Raw genomic sequence first — 10,280 nt, forward strand, 5'->3', positions numbered from 1 at the left:
GGCCCCGGGGCCACCTGCTACCCACTGAGGTCAGCAGACACCCAAGCCCCCATCCTCGCCCTGTGGGCCACCCCGACACGAATGCCGCCCAGCCCCCTCCCCACCCCTCACCCCTGGCGTACAGGCGCCACACTAGCTGGAATGCTGGTCGAGCTGCCTGCTGTGGTCAAGCTGGCCATTGTCCCCACGGGGAGATGGGCAGGTAGGGGGGCGCTTTCAAACAAAGGGCTCTTTCGGGGAAGTGGGAGGTGGCGGGTGGAGCACACAGGCCGAGGCCCTGCCGCTCTGCGCCTCAGTGTCCCCAACGGTTGGATGGGGACGTTGCCAAGTCCCCTGACCCAGGGCTACCGTGCGGATCTGGTCAGAAGCTACAGCAATCAGTGAAGGCCAGTGACCTGCCTAAGGCTACACAGCCGTCAAACAGACGAAGTCTTTGCCGTGTGCCAGGCAGTCCTGGGTCCCGGGACACGAGAGGAGGGACAGGACCCGCTCCACCTGCCCATCTGGGTAGCGGCTGACTCTCAACGCTCCGTGTGTCGTGTCCCTGCTCCCTTAACACGACCGTTCTGCTGTCTGGGATCAGACTGTATCACCATCTGGGACCTGCAAACCGGGTCTGCGCCTGCCCTCCGTGTCCCCGGCCCCCGCCTCCGGCTGGAACTCCAGGCTGTGCCCCGCGTTGGCGCTGTGCGAACGACCCCCAGGGGCTCACCCTGCCCGGGACCCTGGCTCACTGGGCTGGGCCCCAGCCGGGGGCCGCTGTGACTGGCTGCCCTCCCCCGCCATCCCCCGGGGAGCACCCCCACCGCGAGCTCACCCAGGGCCTTGCACAGCTCTGGATGCTTCACCCCGATGGTTTTCAACCTCTGCAGCAGCTCCGAAGAGGTCAGCTGTCGCACCAAGTACAAGGCCACGGAGTAGCTCTGGGGGTAGAGGCAGGGGAGGGGCTGTCAGGCCCGGACAGGGGAGCCCCCGGGGCGCTGGGGGGCGGGCAGGCAGCATCCCGGCCCTGCTCACCTTGCCGTAGTTCCCCCAGGTGACGGTGATGCGGTTGGTGGCCGAGGAAAGGTACATGAGGTGAGTGAGGTTGATGGGGCGGCACGGCCTCTTGGGCTCCACTCCGGGCTTGTTGGACGGGTAGTAGCCCTGGAAGCAGACACGCGGGCTCAGGCCACAGAAAGACGTTCCTTCCACACCCTGTGGCCCACCCCCTAGAGCAGGCCCGGGGCTGCCCGGGCGCCCCGCTCACCGGGACCGAGCAGTAGCTGTGGTTGACCTTCACGGCGATGTTGGGCGGGTACTGGTCCTCTTGGGGGCCGCTGGTGTCTGAGTAGCAAATTCTGCAAGCACGGCGCGGCCGTCAGGCAGGGAAGGGGCGGGAGGGCGGATGTGGGCCACGGGGGAGGCCACAGGGGCCTGTGTGCCCAGCAGGCGGATCGTGGCTCTGGACCACACGAGGGGGGCCCAGGACCCGGGATCGGGGCTGAGCAAGGCTACTGGGGACACGTGCACAGGCGAGAACACCGCGGGAAGAGGAGGGCAGGGCCCTGCCCACAAGCAGGGCATCCGAGAGATGCTGTGGGGGTAGGGGGGCCCCGGGGGGACACAACGGCGGTGGCTTACCTGAGGACCACCTGCACGGCCTTGATCCCGGGCTGCAGCTCTCTGGGCGCCGAGGGGGTGAGAGGAGAGGGGTCAGAGAGGCGGGAGCCGGATGGACTAGCCCCCTGCCCTGGTAACGAAGTCCACGGGTGCTGACTGAAGCCACCCCCCGACTGCTCCCTGCTGACCAGGACCAGTGACCCCCGTCTCTGGACAATTCAGGAGGGGGCACCCACATGGATATTAAGTAGGCTAGACAGGCCCAGCACGTGCCAAGTGGCCAACACGTGGCCGCTCCAGCCGGGACTTCGGTCTCAGCCACGGAGGTAAGGGCCTCAGACAGCAGAGACTGGGGGGCGGCCTCTGTCCCCGACCTGTTCCCGCTCGGGGCCCCTGCAGGACCCCAGGCAGTGTCTCAGGGATGTCGTGTTCCTCACAACTAGGGGGGCTCCTAACATCAAGTGGGTGGGGGCCAGGGGTGCTGCTCAGCCCCCCACAGTGTGCGGGGCACCGGTCTCTGAAGAAAAAAGCGCCGAGGGGAGCCCTGTGGGAGGGGACACTGCCCCGCCTTGGGGCCGCGGCTCAAGAGGCAGGGAGAGCAGGCAGACTGAGCACACTGTCCAGCACGGCGGCGGGGTGGGGGGGGAGACAGGGGAGGGGCGGGGTGATGGGTCTCCACAGGGTCGGCCGGAGGCTCTACCCACCCCAAGGCCGGTTCGCCCCCGTACAAGCCAGTCCACCGCCCGCCACGGAGGTCAGCAGGGGTGCGGGGCACAGCGCACCTGGAGTTGCGGATCAGCTCCACTTGCCTTGGCGTCAGGGCGAAGATGCAGGGGCTCTCCTGAAGCTTCTCGTTATTCTGTGGAACTAAAACAAACTCGGGGTCAGGGTCACGTGTGATCCCCAGTGAGGGAGCCAACCGTACCTACCTCCATGGGGAGCAGGGGCCGGGAGGCTGAGCCCCACCCGGGCAGCCAGGCATGTGGGAAGGAAGCAGGGCCTCTAGCGACAGGGTGGGGGCCCAGCCCTTCCTGCTGTCACATGGCAGCGTGTGATTCAGGGGACACCTCCTCCCACCTCCCCATGAAGGGCCCCCTTGAGAAGCAGCAGGCTTCTTAGCCCTCGGGGTTCAGGTGTCACTAAGGAAGACTGAGAAGCAGCAGGCTCAGGGAAAGGGGGCTGCGGGCTGGCAGGATGCCGTGGGCCTGACGGCATGCCCTTGGGCCACAGCCCCGGCACCGGGAGCCTGCTTTCTCCACAACTGTAACTCGCCAGCAACGACTGTGCGCCTACCTCACGCAGCTGTTCTGGACCCCGCCGAGTGCGTACCTGTCTGTGCGGTGCTCGGCTGAGGCCCTGCACGCACTGCTGGAGGGGACGGGGACAAGCCGGGCACAGGTCCTGCCTTGGGCATTCACGGCCAAGAGTCACGGAGCGGCCCAGCTCACAGCAGGGCCAGCACATATGGGGCCACACCAGTCATTACAAGGCGCTGGGTGCAGAAGTGGGGGAGTGTGTCCCGGGGACAGGGACAGAGCGGTGACAAGCTGGCTCTGCGCCTTCAACCACAGCTGCGTTGAGAACCAGGGGGATCGGAAAGTGCTCTGAATCGAATGAGAACATACCATGCCCTGAAACTTGGGGGAAGCAGCTAACACTGTCGTTAGGGGCAAACTCATAGCTTTATTTTTTTATTTTTATTTTTTTAAATGTTTTATTTATTTCTAGGAGAGAGAGAGCGTGAGCAGGGGAGGATCAGAGAGAGAGGGAGTCACAGACTGAAACAGGCTCCAGGCTCTGAGCTAGCAGTCAGCACAGAGCCAGACGCGGGGCTCGAACCCACGAACCGTGAGATCATGACCTAAGCGAAAGTTGGATGCTTAACCGACTAAGCCACCCAGGCGCCCCGCAAACTCATAGCTTTAAATGCTTCTATTAAAGAAAGACAGAAAAAGGTTTCAAATGAATGACTTAACACTTCCTCCACAAGACACCCAACCAAAGTCATCAGAAGAAAGAAAATTAAAAACAAAAACAGCAAGAAAGAAAACCATTCAAGCTGGAGTTCTTCCATCAACTGGCTATAACAAACAGGAAGAGAAGATCGTGGGAACACAGGCTGTCGGGATGAAACACGGACAAGAGCACAGAGCCCGCAGCCTCTTAGTTTAATACAGGAACGAGATGAACAACTTTACGCCAATACATCTGATGACGCAGACGAAATAGACTGATTCTTCCAAACACGCAAGTTATCAAACTGACACCAAAACATAGAGGAAGTTTGAAAAGCCCTTTATCAGTCAGGGAAGCTGAGCTCATAACTGAAAACTTTTCCACAAACGAAAACTGCAGACGCAATCGGGGAATTCTCTCAGGCGCTTCAGAAACGCTGTCGGGGCACCTGCGTGGCTGTCGGTTAGCGTCTGGCTCGGGTCACGAACTCACAGTTGGTGGGTTTGGGCCCCACGTCGGGGTCTGTGTGGACAGTGCGCAGCCTGCTTCGGACTCTCCCCCCCCACCCCCCCACCCCCACGCCACATGCACTCTCGGTCTCCAATTAAACAAACGTTTAAAGAAAAAGGAACACTGCACATCCCTCTCGAACACAGACGCAAAAGTCCTTCAGCAAATACCGGCAAACACGCAGGCCCTTGGGGTTTGGCCCAGGCTTCAACCTTGACACGCCCACTGGCTACAGCCCAGAGCGACAACCTTGAGTGCTGACGGGGGTGCGGGCACAGCCCCTCCTGTGGGGGCGGCCGGCCAGTCTCTGACGAAGAGAAACTCGCGCCCAGTTCCCACGGAAACAGGCCCCGGAAAAGACTCGCACACAGGCCCTGACCCGGGAACAAGCCGGGTGCCGCTGGTGCAGAAACAGGACAACCACAAAACCGATGCGACCAAGGCGACCGCGCGGCAAATCCACAGCCCCGGCGCAGGGACGGCGGCAACCCACTGTGCCTACGGCGGCTGGGGCGCCGGGAATGTGCCTGTGGGGAGACTTGACCACACGCTGAGTATCTGGGGACCCTGTCGCGTGGAAATTACACCTCGGCCGAAGTGCGTGTGAAGCTTCACGGGAAGGGGGCCTGGCCGGCTCCGTTGGTGGAGCGGTGGCTCCTGATCTCGGGGTGTGAGTTCGAGCCCCACACGGGGCGCAGACGTTACCTACGCTCCAGGGCGGCTTACGAGGAATACCTTGCGGCCCTGAAACGGGCCAGAATCTGGAAGCGCTTCAAGGTCCGAGAAGGAGTTAACTCCGAGACGCTTCTGTGGGGCGAAAGCAGCTGGTGCAAGCAGGTGTGTGTCACGCCCGGATCTGCGTCACCAGCACAGGGAGTGAGCTGCGCCAAAGACATCTCTGCGGAAGGGGCTCCGAGAACTGGTCACAGTCACCGCCTCCCAGTGACTGGGACACATAAGGCGTCAGCGCTCTTTTTTTAAGTTTATTTATTCTGAGAGAAAGAGAGAGGAGGAGGGAGGGGAGAAGCACACAAGCAGAGGAGGGGCAGAGAGAGCAGGGCAGAGACAGGATCCCAAGCAGGCTCCTCGCCGTCAGCACAGAGCCCGATGAGGGGCTCGAACTCACAAACCGTGAGATCTTGACCTGAGCCGAGATCAAGAGTCAGACGCTCAGGTGACTGAGCCCCCGGGCGCCCCAAGGAGTCCGCGTTCCTCGTGCTGCCCCAGCCCTCCCCAGGTGGCGAACAGACTATCTGCCGAGGGGCTGCAGTGTCAACACCTTGGTTTCTGTGGGCCGCACGGCCTCTGCCTCCACGTCCCCAGGTGGCCTCATACCACCAGAGCCACCAGACCCGGCACACAAACAGGCACTGCTGCGGGTGAGCGCGGCTGCGGGAGAACAGTCAGTGCGGTTGGCCCCCGGGCCCTAGTCGGCCAAGCCTTGCTCCAGAACCTTCTGAGTTCCAAACCACAACAACAGGCAACCTATTTAAAAGCAAACACGACCGGAATTTAAAACCAGCTTGGGCTCCGAAGCCAGACCACTGGGGTCGGTACCCCAGCTCTGCCTGGGGTGCACGCCCGTCCCTGCCGATCTGTGCTTGTCTGCCGAGGGCCTGGCTGGTCCCCGCGGAGTCCTGCTTCGGGCCCTGGCGGAGGGCCTCTGATTGAGGGGTGAGGTGCACACAGCCCGCCTGCAGATGTGCCCAGGCCTGCCCAAAGGGCCAAGGGGCAATTATTTCTTGGGGGCGGGGGTTCGACGTACCTAAGGCTGAGGGGAAAGCCCAGAGGACCACCTCGACCCCACTGCGTCCTCAGGGAGGCTGCTCAGGAGACACGGCCAACAGCACAAGGCAGGCAGGTGGCCTCGTCACAGGAGAGCCAGAGCCTGGGGTCCCTTCCGGGGCTCCTACTTCTGGATGACGCCACTGCAGGGACCGTGCTGGGGTTTTCTGCCACTCCAGGAGGCCCAGAGGCAGGTGGGAGGCTCACTGCCACCTCGGCCGGGGCGCAGCACATCCTGCACGGTGGGAGGGGGAGGGGGTCCCCCAAACCCCGGCCTTCGTCATCCACTGAAAACAGGGGCGGCCCCACCCCTCCAGCCGCTCCGAGCAGAGACGCGGGCCGCACTCACGGCACCCCTACCCCCAATGTCAATCCCCAGCTGGCTCCAATTTCAAAATGCAACAGCAAGGTCCCTGTCTCACACAGACCCCTCGCTGCCCACCATCCCCCCAGGTCACCCTCTGCCCCTTGGGGGACGCTGTCCCCACCCCTAGTGGCCTCGATTCCACAGCAGCCACCTTGGCCACTTCCTCGTGTTGCCCAGTGCCAAGAACATCCTGCCTCGGGGCCTTTGCACTTGACACCCCCTCTTCTAAAACATTCCTCCCCCAGCTATTTAGGTGGGCCTGATGTCCCTGAAGTCTGCTCAAATGCCACCAGAATGACAGAGGTCCCTGAGCACCTTGATTTATAAACTGCTCCCCCCAGGAGTGCCTGGGTGGCTCAGTCAGTTAAGCGGCCAACTTCGACTTAGGTGATGATCTCATGGTTTGGGAGTTCGAGCCCCGCGTCGGGCTCTGTGCTGACAGCTGGGAGCTTGAAGCCTGCTTTGGATTCTGTGTCTCCCTCTCTCTGCCCCTCCCTGCTCACGCTCTGCCTCCCTCTCTCTCTCAGAAATAAACAAACATTGAAACTGCAACTCCCCTGGGGGCACCCAGGTGCCTCAGTTGGTTAGGTCTGACTCTTGGTCAGGATCTCAAAGTTCGCGGGGTAAAGCCCAGCATCAGGCTCCATGCTGACAGCCAGGAGCCTGCTTGGGAGTCTCCCTCCCTCTCTCTGCCCTTCCCCACTCACATGTGCGCTCTCTCAAAATAAGTAAGCTTTAAAACAAAAAAATCTGAAACACGACAGCTCCCCAACCACCTCCCGCAATCCTGGTCTCCCGGTCTCCTTCGCAGCTCGCGTTTTCTCCTGGACTTTTACCTCTGAAGAATCACCGTAACTTCCCAGTGTCTCTGAATAAACCTGGAGGTGTGTGTGTGGTGACACGGGCTGCCGCCAGGTGGTGGGAAGCCCCGCCATGTGGAGCGCGGGCTGGGGTGAGGTGCCCACCTCAGGGCCCAGTGCCCCCCAGAGACTAAAGGGAGGGAACCCCCTGCTCCCAGGATGCCCAGGAGGGCTGGAACCAGCCTCTGGTTCAACGCTAGATGCCAACAGAGGGCCTGGCATGACCCTCCAGCTGCCAGGCGCCTTGTGAACCACCACCAGCAGTGAAGGCTTAATGACCCGAGCAGATGCTCACAGGATACACGGGGGTGGGGGTTGGGGGGGGATCTTAATGAGTCAATTGGAGGCCGCCTGGGGGGCTCAGTCAGTCAAGCGTCCAACTCTTGGTCTTGGCTCAGGTCATGATCATGTGGTTTGTGAGTTCGAGCCCCGAGGTGGGCTCTGCGCTGGCGGTGCAGAGCCTGCTGGGGATTCTCGCTCTCCCTCCCTCTCTCTGATACTCCCCCACTCACAATTTCTCCCTCCCTCTCAAAATAAACAAGTAAACTTAAAAAACAGTCCATCAGATAGGCCCAGTCTCCCTCCCACTGGCCTACAGCCTCCTGCACCCTAGAACCTCAGAGGAGGATGAAGGCGTGTCCTCTAAGCCAACGTCCCTGGACCCACAGAGTCTGCTCTGCCACAAACTAGCCCTAGTCCCCAACGGAGAGGTCAAGGTCTCAGAGACAGGAAGCCAGGAGCCCCGGGTTGAGTGCAGAGGGCCTACACCCACCCCGCCACTCACAGGGGCGGCCACACGTAACCGGTGGGCTGGTGACTCACTGCCCATGCAGTTACGCGGCTGGAAGGGGCTCAGACACAGAAGGAGAGCTGGAGAATGTTCGCTCGGGGTCGCCTCACTGCAGCCCCCAGACTGCTTGCAGCAACGAGCCTCTGCTCACACAGAGCGCCCCCTGCCCGGCTCCACACCGTGGCTGCAGCGCGAGAACAAACCAGGCCCAGGCCCACGCGTCAGAGAACACGTACAGATTCATGAGCGATGTCGGGGTTGGGGGCAGGGCCATGGAGGATCAAAGGGTGGTAATGAGGTGAGGGGAAAAAAAATTGGAAGGAAGATAAGCTTTAGCTTAGGTGATCGGGGACGGAAAGCCCACGTAGGGCCTGGGAAAGCATAAAACCGCAGAAACAGCACGTGCAAAGGCCCCAGGGCAGCACCAGGCCTCATGTTTCAGAGGACAGTGAGGTCTGTGTGGCTGCGCAGAGTGGGCAAGGGAGACAGAAAGAGGAAGGGAGGGCAGGGAGGGGACCAGGCAGGAAAGCCAGCGGGTCACGGGCGTGTTCCGAGCAGAGGCGGGACACGACTGGCCCCCTATCTGCAGTTTACTCTGACCACCGGGGAAGACGCTGGCGAGGCGGCCGGGTGAGCAGGCCTGGCGCTGGGTCAGGCCACCTGCCCGACGCCATGAGACCGGACCTGGAATGGAGCTGAGGAACCAGGAAGGGGGCTCTGCACCTCAGGGGGAACCCCCACCTCAGAAAGGACCCAACGGAAGGATGCCTGGAGAAGCCTGCCGGACCTTCAGCGACCCCGAGGCCTGGGGACAGTGCCGTCGGTTCCCACATGCCTGCAGCCCGCTCGTCCTGTGGCCTGGCCCCCCTCCACTGCCACACAGCTCCGGTCCCAATGCCTCCCGTCCCTCAGCGTCGCTCGCTAGCTGCCAGGCCTGCCCTGCTCCTTCCTCTTGGTCATGACTTGGCTGTGACTACTCACCCCTCAGGTCCAGAATGCGACCTCCTCCAGGAAGCCTTGGGACTGCACTCCCTCAGAAACGCCTGATAAGGCGCTCCTGGCACTGACTGCCCCCTGGGAAGTCTAGGCTCCTCACTCACCCACCCCCGGGCCAGGCTGATCACGTGTGTGCACCTTCTGGGCAGAACGCACCAGGCTGGGCACCCCACGGCGGCCTGCTGCCTGGACGATACCACGTGGAGCCTTAGAGGCTGGACGAGGGACGCACATGGGCCCCGCACTACAGGGCAGGTGCTGGGCAGCAGGCCTTGGCCCACGTTGGTGCCGCCCATGTCTAGGGGCACTCGGGGAGCCAGGGGAGCCCGGGCACTGTCTTGGCAGGGGGCTCCGTCGCTCCAGGGCAGCAGGGATGTGATGGCCCCACAGCCCGAGGCGCTGGCCCCAGGACACCAGAGCCTCACGGAGCAGCACCGCATCGGCCCAACACATTTCCTTCCTTCTGCCCTCAAGCCTCACAACGGCCTCTCCTCTCTCCCCATGCCCGACGGGTCTGGGCCTCTCCCGTCAGACTGGCCGCTGACACCCCGAGTGGCCAGGCTGGGGGAGCCTTCAGGCTGTGAGACGCCCAGGGAGCACCAAGCTGCAGGGCCACGACCGAGACGGTGTCCCCTGCCCCCTCTGCCGAATTCGGCTGTGGTCGGGAGTCAGGTGCCCCTCTCCCGGCTGGGACAGGGAAGACATCCAGGCTCTTTGAGCTAAGAGGAGGCCTGGTGACCAGATCCTTCGCGTGGTTCAAGATGGGCACCTCCCCGCAGGGGCGCGGGCACAGACCACTTGGGGAGGGGTCAGCGTCGAGAAGATGGGCGAACGCACAGACCCTGGGCCCCATCCTCAGGATGGCATGTGACCTCAGGCCGGTTTCCCGACCTCCCTAGGTGCCAGCCCCACAGCGGCAGATCATCTGTCTCCTAAGGTCCTTCCAGCTCTCGGTCTGTGACTCCATTATTCTCCTCCCCTCCCCCAACCCAAACATTCCACTCTCTGTGATTTATGTCCCCTCTGCGCCCGGCACGGTCTCTGTCCTGAAGCTGGGGCCGGCCGGCGGCTCTTCCGGGGAAACAGACCAGTGTGTATGAACCTCGTTCTGGTCAGCAGGTCACGGTCAGGAGCGAGGGGGAGGGGAAGACTGGCTTAGCGAGAGCCTGGTGAAGTGGCTCCGGGGCAGGGCCAGCGCCCCGAAGCTGCCACAGGGAGGCGCCCAGGTGGGGGGCTGGGTGGACACCGCTGGTCCTGGGACGGGGGCACCAGCCTGCTTCGGGGCCACAGCTGGGCCCACCAGGACTCTGCCTGTGAGCCTGGCAGCCCCTGCGGGTCCCCAAGGACGGGAGTCCCAGGGGAGGGGGTGCGCTGGGGAGGGGGGGGGGCCGTGGGGGGGACCAGGGGTGGGGCG

At 62.7% G+C, this 10,280-nt stretch overlaps 1 protein-coding gene across 1 annotated transcript in view; it reads right to left on the minus strand.

Moving 5' to 3' along the window:
* Positions 1 to 10,280, minus strand: part of PIAS4 (protein inhibitor of activated STAT 4) — a 17,351-nt gene that overhangs the window by 4,250 nt on the left and 2,821 nt on the right. Inside the window, 5 exon segments of the mRNA XM_077746624.1 lie at positions 818 to 923; positions 1,018 to 1,146; positions 1,250 to 1,340; positions 1,624 to 1,665; positions 2,385 to 2,469. Of these exon segments, the coding sequence (XP_077602750.1) occupies positions 818 to 923; positions 1,018 to 1,146; positions 1,250 to 1,340; positions 1,624 to 1,665; positions 2,385 to 2,469 (453 nt within the window).

The sequence above is a fragment of the Crocuta crocuta genome, unplaced genomic scaffold, assembly GCF_008692635.1.
Source record: "Crocuta crocuta isolate KB4526 unplaced genomic scaffold, BGI_CrCroc_1.0 scaffold110, whole genome shotgun sequence".
Taxonomy (NCBI): domain Eukaryota; kingdom Metazoa; phylum Chordata; class Mammalia; order Carnivora; family Hyaenidae; genus Crocuta; species Crocuta crocuta.